We start from the raw sequence: 15635 nt of genomic DNA, 5'->3' as shown, positions 1-15635 counted from the left end.
ATTACTTTTCAGGGGAATTCATTCCTCTCTAATGTTTGTCTCTGATCTTTTTAGAATCAGTGAATAACTTAATGTAGTAGGATGTTTCAGAAAGGAAAGAAAATGTGTGCAGGAGGCCTTGTATCAAGATTAATCTCTCAGGAATGCAGGGGGTTAACGGTCAGGCTGATTAATCACTGTTAATGAACCATCAGGAAATCTGTCAGGAAGTGGGTAAAAATTCCTGACGGCTGATGTGAAGCATTGTGTGGTGTACTTTGGTTTTGATGTTTCCCAACTGACAGTCTATAGTGGGTGTAGTTAGTTACCTCTATGCTCTCAAGAGATGTGAAGGACTAGATGACATGCTGCCCTTGTTCAGCTTGAGTAGGGGAGCAAGAAATTTTCCCCCTGCATGGCTATGCAAGAACCACGCAACATCAGTGCAAGAAAGGCAGGGATTGCTCCTTCCCACAGCCTCCCAGAACAGGATCTGGAAAAGACAGAGAGAGGAAGCATGGTCGTTCCCTCATTCCTCCCGTCTGAGCCACAGGGCGAGAGTGGAACAGATTGCTTTCCCTCTGCGAACTAGGAGCCAGGGTATTAGGACTCGGATACACAACTGAGTTAATGAATTGCCTCATGTTGACTGAGGGTGAGGTTTCACAGTTGGCTTAAGCTGATCCAAGATCATGATGCCGCTGAAAGGAGTGTTTCTAACCTCTTTCTCCTTTGCATCAAGGCTAGCTATCATGTGGTAATAGAGCAGCTTGCTGATCTGGGTGGAAACTAATGTTTCTTGGTCAGTGTTGGCTGCATTAGACCTCGGACAGATCTGAGAACTAATCTGCCTCACTGCTTGGCTGCACAGGCACTAGATGGCATGTGGGGGAGGGTGTGGGAACATGTGACGAGGATAAAACAGGAATGGGGTCTGTGCTTCAGCAACAGCAAAACCTTCGACTGACTTAAGACTATTATGAAACTGCACTTGAATCACTGGAACTAGGAGTGCACTCTCAACCTGCAGTGAATACAAATTAAAATGTGTTAGCTTATACCTCTCATATTTCATTTTTAAGCAGAGCTAAATACAGCCATTTTGCACATGGCTAGCAGGAAGGAGGGTATGTTAGGGTAGCAACATAATGGTTCCCCATCACTTGATCTGGAGTGTGTAGACTACATCAGACAGTTTCCATGTGTGTTTGGGAAAGGAAGAGAGGAAGAAGAAAAGAACAGGCCAGCACCACTATCATGGATTTTCTCTATGTATTTTCCCTTGGCTTAAGGTAACAAGTTCTAGCTTGTCTTAGTAACAAGAGTGCATACACACTCTGTTTTCAGAGCACAGATAAGGCACATTAATGCAGTCATGGATTCAGACCCTCAAAGTGTGAGGCACAATGTCCCTAGTGCTTCTCCTTTCTCTTAAACTCAAGTAGTCTTGCAGAAGTCAGTTAGTGTGGACCGCTGCTTCAGAAGTCTAGGCTAGCTCTCAGAAGGCTAGCCCTGCTATTTGCTTCAGGTTAAATTGTTTTTTATCGCAGAATGTGGTAGTTCAGTTTTAAGGACTTCTTATCTTTCTGTTCTGGGTTAACTTCCCTAAAACTTTAAAATATTTCAGATTTTAGAGGTTTGCGACTGATGGCCTAGTCCTATAAGCACAGTTTTGCAGAGCCCCGCCAGTATCTGTGGGGTTCGCTACAAAGACAGCAATCCTTTCATGCAGGATCAGGAACCTCAGACACCATTGGAGTAGTCACCCTTGTTAGGCCTCCAGCTTAGAGTATAATTTGAAGATATTCAGGTTAGTTTAGTTCAATTCCAGCACTGTCTTAATTCCAACTGCCAAAATCTCTGTCCAGTGAAATGGAAGCACAAAAGGGGGGAAAAAAGATTAAAAGCCCGCAAAATCAAACCAAAAAGTATTACACAGGCAAATGAATGCAAAAGTCAAAAAACAAGCCAGTAACATTTTCCAGAAAAAAAACATTCTCTGTCACATAGAGGATAAACATGGGCTGTTTTAGAGAGAAGGAAATCATAAAAAAAGACCAAAAAAAAGCTCAATAGCTGATTCAGCCACTGTTACCAAGGGATATTTCACTCCCTGAGCATTTTTCTGAAATTATCTCTTAGCTGAGACATAGACCCTCTTGGCACAAGAGTGTCTGAATGTATCCTGAAGGCTGGAACTGCTTCTCCAGCTGCACTTGTAACCTTGCATCAAAGCACACCCCAGTGATTCTTGTATGAAGTTGTAGGCTTTCCCGGCTTCTGAGGAAAGCCTGGTGAATGTCTTTGCTGACGGATATTTTTGTGTTATTTAGGGTTAACTCGTCGCTTGGGTACAGTCTAGGCAGTGATGCAACAAAGAATGTTAAGCAGACCTGGCGTAGAGTGATAACATCCTAGCATAATCCAATACTGCAGTGTTATGGGGTGATATAAATAAAACAGGAATTCTCCAAGGCCCAGTTCCTTCGAGCTGGGCATCTCTTTATTGCCATCTATTTAGACCGCACTAAATCAGCATAATCCTCAGGCTTCATTTGCTTTTGCACTGCTGTGAATGCTCCCAGTAGACTGGAAGCATTATTGCAAGAAATATTCTTGATTCTATGTTATAATGCACTTTTCCATGATTTTTAGATCAGTGTTTTGATTTATTCACTAAGTGAAGAGCTTATAGTTACAGGCATGGCTGATGTTTCTGTTGCACTGCTGTACAATGCATCATTTCTTTTAGGATTTGATAACATGATCTTACAATGTATTAAGTGGAATCCATGTAATACATAGACTGTACATGAACTATGACTTCTCGAAAATCACCCAAGCAAGGTTTTTTGAGGTTCAATAACAATGTCAGGCTTTGGGACCCAAAACCCCCTCCCCTTCTTACATAGTTGCAATTATTCTTCCCCAAGAGAACAGGCTGAAAGGGGAAAGGGTGAGCAAGAGGTCATCCTGGAAAAAGGCAGTGCAGCCGCTGCACCACTGTGAACTGTAGCTTCAGCCTCATGGCCTCCGAATATTTTTGGTGAACAAGTCATCTTATTGTATAAGTGAAATGCATCCTATTATTCTAATCGTGATTGATTGAAAAATGCTTTACTTGCTGGAAATACAACTGTTGAACAGTATAGTTTCCACTTACAAAGTACTTTCCTTAAAAAGCTTCTCAGGGCAGCATCATATAAAAATAGTTATACTAAAGTTGTGAACCAGCTTCTGACAAATCAGGACTAACAAAAGCTAAGGTATAAATAGAAGTGTTTTTGTGGGTTTTCTCTTCTCTAGAGGCACAGAATCTCGATCAGTGCTGGACTGTAATAAACAAAAATGCCCTTTTCCAGACACACAGGAAGACAAGGACCTTCCAGACTAGTGGCACAGAATATGAATAAGTTTTAAAAACTGCTGAAAAAACATAAAACTTAGTCAAAACTGTAACATTTACATTTTAGAACTTACCACACCATATCAGACCAAATTTTTTTATCTAGTTCATTATTTTATTTCATACCAACTAGCATCTACTGCTTTAAAGAAAGTTAAGTAAGTTATATTTTTGTAGTTATAGAATGAATTGTCCCCAGGCACTCAATGGTGTGAGGATTATCTTAAAGTCTGCAAAGTATTAGGATTCCTGGAAGACAAATGCTGAAGAATGTAAAATATTATGACGATGGTATCAATTCTGTGTTTACATTTTGTCAGTGAGTAGAAGAAGTGCATCTTACTGGTCATTTTCAAACTCATTATTTTTGCAAAGTTGTGTTTTTACTTATAGCAGGTTTTGAAACAGCTAAATGTAAAACTACTATTTGCTAATCCAGAGTCTGAATAATCTTTATTTTACTCTAAGAGACTGTTCCTTTGGTTCTATGTTGACCTTTACTGAATCTAACAAACCCAGCATAGTTTAATCCACAATACCAAAGAGGAAAGGTCTGTTTCTGTAGGCTGAAAATAGTTCTTACTGCAGCTAACCTTGCAGCTGAATCAGTTCCGCTATTGCTCTTGAAGTCATGTTTGGCAATTTGTGTCTGCACAGATCAGAAGCAAGGTTGAACAGGGTATCTACAAAATCAGTCTCATACATGCAACTGTTTTCAGTGTAGGAACTCCTATATTGAGAACACTCCACATACATAGAAAATGTTTACTTATCAAAAGCTGAATTTATGATTCCCTTGGGGTCTATAGTAGCTGTTCTTTAGAAAGACTGACTGCCTCAGTCTGTGTATGGAAAGTATAGATTGTAGCAAAAGTTTATTGGCCTCAAATCCTTTCTGTATATTCTCCAATTATCCTATACAATCTTTTCTCTTGCAAAAAATACTAGGAAGCCTTTTCTCCATTCCACATGGAAGTCTGCTGTTCATGCCTTTTTCCATTTTTTTAGTCATTTAACATTGTTCAGCGCTGAACAAGAGCTCTACAGCAGCTGCACATCTTCAGAGCATCATCCACAGCAGAGATGCACAGTACCTTTGAAGGGAGAACTTAGAGTCCATCCAGCTGTCATCCAAACTAAGACATGGGTGACGTGTAGTTAGTTTTTTTGCTCCAATAGCAAACAGTGCAGCAATTACTTGGGGTGGTATTTAGATATCGCCATTAAAAAAAAAAAAAAGATGATCAAAAAGACAATATTCTGTCCCGTGCTGCTGCCTGGTATAGTTCATGCCATTTTACACCAGATGTTTTGAGTATTCTTCACTAAAATAATGTTTGGCCTCTTCCATTACCCAGTGATCCCTTTATGAGAAATATTTGACGTGAAAAATGACAATTTTTTTCCTGGTAGGACTACAACTTAACAGATCTGCCTGCTCAAATTTTACTTGTGTGTGTAACAGCAGCGCCAAAATAGCTTCAATAATTAATCATGCACTGATTAGATTATGAACTCCGAGATGGGCCAGAGATTTTTGTATTATGTATCAGACAAAAGATACTGGCAATGCTTAACTAGCAGTCACCTGTTACTGCTCCACCTGCCACTGTGGGAGCACTATGGAAACCAGAAGAGAGACAAAAGCCCAACAGAAATTGATAAAACCTTCACCTGCCAGTTGTATTTTCAGGACTACAGAGCTATTGAAACAGGTGCTGCTACAGCTGCAGGCTGAAGTGTGACTTTTGTTGTTAACTTGTAATTTGCCAGACTCTGCTCTACGCTGTACCCCCAGTGTAAACACCACAGAAGATAGATAGCATCCAAAATTCAGAGTATGAGAGAGTTAACTAGGGAGTTTCCTGACTGTAATAGCAGTGCAAACAACTGTGGGAGGGCTGGGCAAGGGGAGAAAAGGCATGGCGTAGTGGTGGGCAGCCCATGCCCGGTGCTTACCCTCTTCAGGCTTCCCTTGCACTTGCTGTGCTGCCCTGCCCAAATGGCTATTTTATAAACAGCTGTCTGTGGAAATGGTACTTTCTGCAGAAATGGTGTTTTCTGCAGCTGATTTTGGCTTAACTGTGATCCTAGTAGTGAGAACCACTAGAACACAAAATTGGAAAGTTACTGCCTAGTCTTCATTTCCAGGTAGAAGTTGTGCTCAGCTATCTATCTTTACTAACTTTTGCCAGAACCTTTGCTCTTGTCCTGTGAGTCTTGGGGCCTCCTGGGTCCTCAGAGGGTTTTTATTACAGCTAGAGAGGCAAACCCCTCCAGGGGAGATAGATAGTCCAGCTGCTGGTTCTTGAATGAAATAAGGTATTACCAGTGTGTTCAGCATAACACTTTTACTGGTAAAAAAGTATGATTAAAAAAAAAAAAGGACACTCAGAACCAGCTTCACCATACCAACAAGAATTGTTATCAGTCTAGCCTTGGAAATCAGGACAGGTGTAAGGGGAGAGAGGGAAGGAGGACACTGTGGAATGAAATGTGCAAATCCAGTTAAAATATGATTCATTTTGCCTGTTGTTCAGAACACTATAGAGCATTGAACATAGCAAAACAAGAGTTATTGTTAAGAAGCAGTCAGGAGGGAAACAATTGTCATTCACTGCTGATCAGAGCAAAACCAGTGGTTTCTGGGGTAGAGGGTCAAAGCAAGTCAGGGCATGGCCAGAGCCTGCATGGGGAAGACCCAGTCCCTGTTTGTCGGGGACTCACATGGGGGAGAACAGACCATGGGGCAGCTCTCGTAGGAGATGAGACATGGGGACAGGTAGTTAAGAGGGCCCTGGCTGCCAAGAGCTCAAGTCCAATGACACTTTCCTTCACCTCCTGTCATCAAACTCAGCACAGGTGGCAAAGCTTGTCCCAGGAATGAGTGGTTTAGATGATATACACTGCATAGACCTTCATTAATGGGAACTTTGTAATGAAGAACTGCTAAATTCTGGAGGCATCAAAATGTATCGTTCTGCAACTAGGAATTTACAGACACCACAAGCCACATGGCTTTTTTTTTTTCCCCTTTTCTYGCTCCCTTCTACCACTGCCCTTTATGAAAAACAGAAGTTAAATGAGAGAAAAATAGATTTAATGAAACAGGTTGAGAAATCAAAATCAGGCACTCCAACAACAGGAAGTTTCAAAAGCAGTGTTTACACCCACGTTAGCTGAGCTGTAACACACTTGTATTTCTTTTTTTTCCTTCAAGTTTAAGCCACATTATAGTGTGTACCTTAATTCAATGGTTGGACGAAAAGAAAGATAATATGGCACTAGTTTCACACCTCAGTTTCCTAAGCATAGAAGAGCGAACTGAACTCAACTCCTGAACGATTTCTTTACTCCTGCAATCAGTGCTGCAACTTTTGTGTTTCTAGTAAACTGCTTCCCTCTGTGAATACACTTAAACTTGTTTGTTATTTTATTCTAGGGAGCTGGAGATAGTTTTGTGGGAGCACTGGCCTTCTACCTGGCTTACTATCCCAAATTACCCATGGAGGAAATGATCAGGAAGTCTAACTGCGTTGCATCAGTGAGCGTCCAGGCATCAGGGACACAATCTTCATATCCTTACAGGAAGGACTTGCCTCGGGACCTTTTCTAATTCACATTGTCTAGCTCAATGTACTGATTTTATCTTATCTCAGACAGCRTTATTCTCCTACCTGCACAGAGGTTCTCCTCTGCTGCCTGCAAAGACCAGGAAAGTCTCTTTCCTTATTTGAGAAATCCTGTTAGTTCCTGTTCTACAATAGTAAGGATGGTGGAGGGTCTTTCAAACACAGTACAGCAGGTCTCTCTCTGGCCCCATGCATAACCGTTACACTAGTGGCAATCCCATGTAACGTGTTACACTGTGAGATGTATACAAAGCTTATAGCAAAACATCTGGAGGTTACTAGGCTCCTGGCAATGTTTCTACTTGATTTTATCAGAACTTCCGACACGATGCCAGCGCATGTGAAGCGATGTTAGCTTTGAGGTTGTAACCTTTCTCCATCACCTCGGCCATCAGTTGCAAGCACTGAGGTTGGCATCTATTTAAAGCCAGACTCACTGAGCATTTTGGGAGCAGCTCTACCCACAGCAAGTACTTGGCTCCTCCCCAGGCTGTTCAGCTCTTAACAAGGCATTGTATATTGAGCTCTGGCCCATTTGTGTGCCCCTCAGACAGGGGCTGCAGCACTGTGCTCCGCTGTTCTGCCAGCCTGTGGAAGGTTTCTTGTGCTGGGACAAGTACGAGAGCACTTCTGGACTAGRCTTTATAAAAATGTTTCTAGCCATATTGCTCTAAACATAGGTGAGATAGTTAAAGAAGAAAAACCTCCAACAGAATTGACCAGAAAACTAATGTGATGATCTGCTCTCTTCATGCTTGACAAAAATCCAGAAATAAAAAATATGGCCAACTTACCTGACTTGATATAAAGACCTATTAACTCTGGTCCTAACTTATGCAAAAGCTCATCTTACTTCACCAGCTTCCCCTTGTTCCTTCATTACCCAGGAAGGAACTGGTACAACACTACCCCTCCAAGGAATGACACCAATTCATGGTCACTACTGTTGAATCTGTGGCCGGTAGGTTAGAACAACTTGCAATCCTGCCATTGAATTCCTGCTGTGGAAAATGTTAATTTTTATTGCCTTATAAAACAATAGTTCCTTTGAAGATTACAGCCTCTTTCACAATGGAAAACACAGACAATGGGATTTGCTATTTAATTTTTTTTTTAATCGAGGACTGTAAAAATAACTCAAAAGATAAATAAATGTTAGTGTGATGATCTATGTCCAGACATTAAGAATTTTCTCTCTCTACATTGTTTTATTCACAATGGCCTTCAAATCACAGGAGACGGTGATCCCAGTTCATTTCCTCTCTTTTCAGCCCATGTTGCAGGATTTCTGAATCAGCGTTCACCCGGTTCTCCCCCCAGCCGTCCTCTCCTCATGCATAAATCAAGTCCAGTCATTGTTCACATAGAACGGATTTTTCTCTTCTCTGTGAAGAGGACACGCTTTTTTGCTAGAGAGAGAGAAAGAGAGAAAAAAGAACAATTTGTTAGAAACATCAAGAGTTAAGATTCAATTCAACAAGCTTACATTCCTTTCTCCTGACTGGCTTTGCTGCTTAAATGAACGTAGAGCAACTATGACTGACACAGTGCTGCTGTTAACCAACTCCTGAAGGAGTTTAGCAGTGTTTTCACTTCACTGCATGTAATTTTTAGTTCCTAAGAGGTGCGTTTTACCTCTATGAAAATAAATACCAGGATTTAAGTGCCTGAAAATATTCAACAGCTGCTCCCTGTGACTATTCCGAGTCACAGCTCTTCAATATAGGGACAAAAATAGGTTTTTACCACATTCTACTACTCTTTGACTTCAGAGTCCAAACAATTACAGGTTACAAGCTGGAGCTGCTTGGTCGCATGTATCAACAGAGAAGTTAACTGAGTGCCATGTGAACTTCTCAATAAGCCACAAACTGAGCCTGCCACCAACACCTGATAATGAAGTTAACGAAGTCATTCCACTTATAGGTCAAGCATAGTTGATGCATTACTATGAAAGAATCTACAAAAAGATTTACAATGCCATTTGAAGAGTGCTACTGTTCCAATTAAACCTCATTATATTATTTCCTTTGAAAGCTATACAAGGACAATCTACAAAACAACAGAAATATTTCCTCCACATAAAAGTTTCACTTTAAGAAGTACTGCAACTTCCTAAGCATTCTGTTGCAGTTATGAGGTAGTGAAACTTCTGCACTACTGCCACTACTTCACTAAAAAGCTTCATTCTGCAGAGGTCCTATTTTTTTTTTCAAAAAGTACAAAACACAAAGGGAAAATACATGCCAAGGGAAAATGCTTCCTCATATATTCTTGATGTGAGCTGATACCTAAGCCCAAATTTACTTTCTTTCACACATGCATCACCTTGTTGCAATTTCTCACTTGTGTTCTAGTATAGGCTACAAAGAAAATCAGAGATTTTTTGTCTTCCTTATTTCCAATTTCTTTGGCTTCAACAACCTACACCATGTTCTACAATAAAGCTACTACTTAGCATGAGCTCTCCATTCTCTTCACATTTCCTACAAATTGTGAAACTTCTGGAGGACCGTTTTGCACAATTTTCTGATGCAGTAAAGGGAATAGTAATTTAAACTTGTTTTCTAGTTCAAGGAAATAATCCCAATGATTTCAGATTCTCATTCTGTATGAAATTCAGAAGAGCAACAACTTTGGTCAGCATTAATACTTTGAAGAGATCATACTGTTTCTCTGGAAGTTAGTCTCACCTGACGTAAAGCTCCTGTACTGTTAGATCAGAGCATAAAAGGTTAGTCAGCTAACATGAACATTAAAAAAAAAAAAAAAGAAAAAAAAGTGAACCACATAACCACTGGCCATGCTTTATGTTATACACTTAGAGCAGCTTTATGCCCTAGATATAAATAATCCTTCTTTGCATTAATTCTCCTGTGCTATTTCTAGTCTGATCTGGTTTATTTTTTTTAAGTTTCCCCAAATTAACCTTTTTAACGTTAGCTACAGACTGGTTCCTACCCCAGAAACTTGAGCTCCAAGTCACCTTTCAAAAAGCTTTGCGAGTAAAAGGCACTCTTGGCAAGTGCTATAAGCCCCCAACAAATCAGATTCTTAGACTGAAAAAAAACTTGCAAGGGCCAGAGGAACATGAAAGAGGCAACAAACTGTCATTTGGAGAACAGTATCATTTGTGGTGTTTATGTCTTTAAAAGAAACCCATTTTGTAAGCGATGGTCAAAGTTTATTGTCTGGAGCACCCGTGGCAGCTTAACAGAACATTTCTATTGATGCATACTTTCTGGCTGCTTGTTGGAGGTAACGATCTAGCAAACCACACAAAGAAACAGAATGAAAGAACTCCTGTGTCACTTTGCTTTGCCACTGACATGTGGCATGACTGTCATCAAAGACACTGTGATGTCTTGGGCAAGTCATTACTTTGTTTCAGTGCCACAATCTGTAAAACGAGGGCAACGTTTACTTCCCACTGGAAAGTCATGAAGAACAGCAACTGTACAGTCATCTGAGTATGAAACRTTATGACATATTCTGTTTAGATTGGAAAAATTGTTATATTCAAATCTTTTACACCACACAGTCGAGAAGCTTATACAAAGCAGTCTGACCTCTTCCCCAAGCTCTTACCAAGAGGATCGTATCTCAGCAGGACCAGTTTTTCCTGTAGCCGGAGTCTCCTGACATTGAAACAGTAGCCTGTCTCTGCTGCACTTTTCATCCTCACCAGAATGTATCTAAAGTTACAAGGAACATCTCTGTGTCAATGTACAAGCACACAGCAATGGCCACCATGTGTCTGTCAGGCTATTGTCAAATGTAGAAACTTTTAACATGAACTATTTGGCACAATCACACTCACAAAATATAGTTCATTTCAACTTTATGGATATTCTGGATGGGAGCTTTAAAACTTTTCATAACTCAGACAAAGGGCCCACTGCAAACCATAAATTTCAGCATCAAGTTTAAGTAAATAACTCCTAAATAGAACACAAGACCAGAGAGAAATAGCTCCTCCACAAAAGAAAGGGGTGGGGGGGGGAGGGAAAACAGGAAAGAAAGAAATGAGAAATCAACATACAGTTGAGTCACTATTGCTTAAAAGATAATGGAAAGAGAGGAAGGATGATAGTAGTTGAAGACATTTAGACTGCAGATAATATCATCACTTCCACATGCAGAGAGGAACTACAGCAGATACACTGGAAGAAGAGGCATGCAAAAAGGAGAAGCAGAGCTCCATGGCATCGTCTGTCCCTCCAGAGATAAAGGACTTGAAGTTAACCTGGCTGAAGAGGGAAAACCTTGAGGACTCTCAGTTTGCAGAGCAGACTAGTAGCAGCTATACTATCCCTGGAGGCAGGGAAACCAACGTGACTGAGAAAGCAGCCGGGTCCCTCACCAGTCCAGAAGTACTCCAAGATCTGTTCAACTCTCCAGAAACTTAGGGCATTTTCTTAAGTTTGGAAAGTAAGGTCAAGCCCCTTAACCAGTCTGTAAATTATGTCTTTTGCTTCCATTGTAATAAAGTGATGAATACACCTCTGCACACTCATTCACTTTCCTGGATTTTGCTGCTTCCAATACAAAATGGTCTGTCAAAATTAACCTTGAGAAGACACCCATTTTTCCTCACTTGTGCAGCTCTCACCGATGTACTCCTTGAGCCCTTCCTTTTCAACTTTGCAATCTAATTTTTTTAAGTTTTTTTTTTTTTTTTTTTTAATAAAAAATTAGACCACTGAATTCCCTCAAACAAACTGACCAAATGTAGTGTAGGGATTATCCCTGATTACTGTCCTCTCCTGTACACTATTGCAGGTGTGATGTGTAACACCAGTAACCACACAGACTCCTTCCCCTATATCTCACCCACTTCCCCAAAGTCTCTTGGTGCAGAGTTTCTCCCTTCTGGGCTTGTGGTATCAGTACGACCAGGTTCTGAAATTCTTTTTACCTTAGGCCAAGTCCTTTCTGAACAGTACACCTTGTTCTGAAAACTTGCTGCCCAATGAAGAAATATAACTACAGGCACAAACAAAAAAGAACAATGGAAAGCTGAAGAATAAACTCAGGACAGGGGAAAAAACACAAGGGGAGCACAAAAGAACAAACAACGTAAGAAGAGAACATATTCCCAAAGAACCTAGGAAGAAAAGAGAAAGGAACAGCGGGGGGTGAGGTGGGGTGAGGAACAACTCAAGGAAACGTTCTGCTTTGCTGTGCTCATTTCTGCAAACAGATAACAGTAGAATGCTAAGATGTCAAACTGCTCTCTTCTCTGTCAGACACATACTTGGAAAATGCATTTCTGATTTAAATGCTGACAATTATGCAGGAATCGTGTAGCAGAAGAATCTCTTTAAACCCAGCAAGTGGTTGGTACCAGCTCTGTTTAGGACCAATTTTTAAAATATTCAAAAAAATTTAAAAAGTACCAAAGGCCACAGTTCCCAGGGCTGTGAAGTACCAAATATTATATGGTTGCAAAAAATGCAGCTTCTGAGAATTAGAAGTCAGGAAGGTATTGATATTTATCACTTCAGACCATTAGATTTGTCTAGCTAATTTTCTTATAAATAGCATTTTGGATGCAAGTCATTCTCTCCATATACAATTCTACGTAATGACGTCTCCTTGCTTCCACAGATGTAAGACTGTTAGTGTGCTGAAAGTATATATTCCTTCCTTTCCAACCCTTGAACACATCGCCTTTCTTTTCAGGTCACAGGACTGTGATTTTTTTCCAGGATTTGCTAACATCTTTCTTGAGCTGAACTAAAGAGCAAATCAAGATGCACAGAATCCTGACTGCAGCCCTTCCACTCCTCACATATCGACATACACACGTTAAACTCAGGAACCATTCTATGCCCTAYCTATTAGAAAAGCAAGGTTCAAAACATCTGTCATAAGTCCTACCCACAAACAACATGAAGCCCCAAGATGCACCTCTGTTGCACTCCTCAGTTGAAAGAGCATGAAAGGTAAACAAGAGGAAGATTAGGAGGTTATTGTATAGCCTCTCTCTAATCATAAAAGCAGAGGCGCACTTCCCCTGCACAGAGCACTTTGGATATTATAGTTGAGCCACACATGACTGCCCTGTAGGACAAAACCTACCTTTGCTGCCATTTTAGAACCCAAGTGTTTTTTCACACCACTCTCTGCTTACCTGTGAAACAAGCACGTGTGCAGGGGGGCACAGAAGGATGCAGATAGACTCAAAGACTGCAATTGCCTCATTTATATTAAAACATTTTAGATAGGTGCAATATTTGTTAAGTCACTTTAAGATATAGGGTGGTAGCAGAAATCAAACACAGGTCAGTAAAACATCACTTACTTAGATTTGCTCTTGGCCACTGTTTTTTGCAGCATGAAGAGGAGGAAAAAAAAGAAACAGTTATCATCTTATCTTGTTTCCTGTACATACAGCATATAAAGATTAGAGTTTTCTACTGCCTGCCTTTGCAGTAGCCCCTGATAGATTGTGCAAAAAGATTTACTATCACAAAAGAAAATTCTCTTGTCCTTGTACTTCCAGTTGCCTGCTTACTCTTTCATCATACTGCCTTTAAAAGTGTCTGTGCAAATGCAGCGTCTAGCACAACAGATTTTACTTGTTGCAGCCTCTGGACATTTTCAATATAAAGCTGCAACACTGAACATGAATACACTATAGTTTCACAGTCACTTAAAGCAGATATGATCCATATTGCATATTCTCATTCTCCCCTATTGCTTATGCCCAGCTCTGCTCTGGTTCTTCCCGTYGCGCCAACACAAGGGTTTGCTTAACCATACAGTGAACCAGATCAGGGAGCTGATCTCAGATGAAATTAACCTTCTGGCCAGGTTAGTTTCAACTTTCACCAGTCCCCTGATCTGGCCCATCATATATCAAGAAACAGGCAAAAAAAATTTTTTTCCTTTTTCTATCAACTAGGTCTAGGTAAAGCAATCATAAATCTACAGCATAAATGTTATAAAAAAAAAATATTGGTCATCTATATTCTGTCCATACAAAAGTCTGGTCTGGCTAGCATTAGCCTCCATGCAATCTCCTCTTGTACGGATCCTTCACCACACACCAAACTTACCCAAATACTGTGACGGTCATGATCCTTGCCCCATATTCTCTCTCCAGTTACCCTGCCTCCCCCCTGTTGACTGTTTTTCCATTTGACCAAGAACTTCTTAACCTCACTTGTAAGGGCTCTCAAGTTCCGCTTCCCTCTATTTTCTCACCTCAGCCCATTATCACAATGATCTAGCATTCTGCCAACACCACTAGTCATAAACATTTTTACCTACTTCTCCCATCAACGTTGCTATTCCTTCCCTATACAAAAAAAACCCCACAACTCTCTGAAAACAGACCCTTCTCTTCTTTAAATCCCTCTTCAAGACTTTTATGAGAATAGAGATAAACTGTGGTTGGTTTGGAGGACAGCAAGGAACAGCTAATTTTATTTACTCAGGGGCAAAAGATAACCTGCTGATATGTGCAACCTAAAGGAGCAGACAGCACATCCAGTTATTTATTTTTTTGGTATGGTGCTTTGCCAAGTTTCCTTCCCCTGCCTAAAGGCGGACGGTGGCTCTCCAGGGTTATTGCCGTGTCTCGGGCACGTCCCCTGCAGAGCAGGCACTACTCCTCCCTGCGGCCTGGGCTGCCCCGACCCCCACCTCACAACGCACCCAACCGCCATCATGGCATGGCGCGGCGCCGCCCCGCCCCGCCCCACCCCACCCGCGCCTCCAGACACCCCCTCCCCCCGGCACGCGGCCGCTTGGCGCGCGCGGCACGCTGGGAGATGTAGTCCTGGCGCGCGACCCTCGGGGAAGGAAAGGCCGCGCCGCCGCCGCCGCCGCATGGGCCCACGCCCGCCTCTGACATCACCACCGCGCCTCCCCCAGGCACCGGCAGCAGCCGCCGGCCGCGCCGCCGGCACGCCCAGCTCTTCCCGGCGCCACTTACAAGCCGCCACCGTTAGAAACATAACGCCGCTCCCCGCACGGACGCCCGCGCGAGTCCCCTCCCCCTCCCTAACTGCGGAGACACGACCGCATCCGGGATCACGGGCACAAGCGCTTCCGGGGCGCGAGGGGGGTTAGGGGCGGGGTGCGGCCGTTGCTTTCCCGAGCGGCCGCGGCAGCGCGCGGCGGTTGGGGCGTGGCCGGCCGCAGCGAGGGGGCTGCTGTGGAGGCGGGGCGAGACGGGGCGGGGCGCGCGGCCTTTAACGGCTGGGCTGCTGGGCCGCGTGCGGCTGCGGGGCGTGGTGTGCTCGGCGCGTGGTGTGCTCGGCGCTGTACACCCCCCTCCCCCCCCTCCGGTCTGTCAAAGGCACTTCAGCTGCGAAGAGACAAAATAGGGAAATGGAGATTTCTGAAGGGTTCATAGAGCGTGTAGGCCTGCAAGAGAACAGTKTGATCTAGCCTGCAGTTGTGCAGTGTTTATGTGAGCTAAGTTTTCACTAAAAAAGTCAACAAAAATAAACTTGGGCTGTTGTAGTTTGTGGTGGAAATGTTTTGGATATGAGTCTAGGATCTCCAACGGACTAAAGGAAAGAATGCRGTGTTTATTTATTTAACTATCATGAAGCTGATGTTATGACATCATCGGCCTAATTCAGGACCCTTCAGTGTTGGGG

The 15635-nt window shown here is 42.2% G+C and overlaps 2 protein-coding genes across 5 annotated transcripts in view; one reads left to right on the top strand and one right to left on the bottom strand.

Moving 5' to 3' along the window:
• Positions 1-8188, top strand: part of RBKS (ribokinase) — a 73004-nt gene extending 64816 nt beyond the window's left edge. For all 4 annotated transcript variants that reach the window (XM_026059476.1, XM_026059473.1, XM_026059475.1 and 1 more), the window contains one exon: positions 6828-8188. In XM_026059476.1, coding sequence (XP_025915261.1) covers positions 6828-7001 — 174 coding nt within the window. In that variant the 3' untranslated portion in view covers positions 7002-8188. The remainder of the gene's footprint in view (positions 1-6827) is intronic.
• On the bottom strand, positions 8111-15086 carry MRPL33 (mitochondrial ribosomal protein L33). Its single transcript, XM_026059478.1, has 4 exons — positions 14963-15086; positions 13325-13343; positions 10606-10712; positions 8111-8426 (listed from the first exon to the last, which is right to left on the bottom strand). The coding sequence occupies exons 1-4, from the start codon at positions 14982-14984 to the stop codon at positions 8377-8379; spliced, it is 198 nt and encodes a 65-aa protein (XP_025915263.1). The 5' UTR covers positions 14985-15086; the 3' UTR covers positions 8111-8376.
• Positions 15087-15635: the final 549 nt, after the last annotated feature.

The sequence above is a fragment of the Apteryx rowi genome, unplaced genomic scaffold (genome assembly GCF_003343035.1).
Source record: "Apteryx rowi isolate R43461 unplaced genomic scaffold, aptRow1 scaffold_158, whole genome shotgun sequence".
NCBI lineage: Eukaryota > Metazoa > Chordata > Aves > Apterygiformes > Apterygidae > Apteryx > Apteryx rowi.
The sequence above is the reverse complement of the archived record's forward strand: the minus strand, read 5'-3'. Positions and strand labels throughout refer to the sequence as shown.

Coding starts and splice junctions, on each gene's coding strand:
- MRPL33 (XM_026059478.1), bottom strand. CDS start 14,984: ATGTTTCTAACGGTGGCGGCTT. Junction 8,427..10,605: donor GCTGAGATACGATCCTCTTG/GTAAGAGCTTGG, acceptor CTCTCTCTCTAG/CAAAAAAGCGTGTCCTCTTC.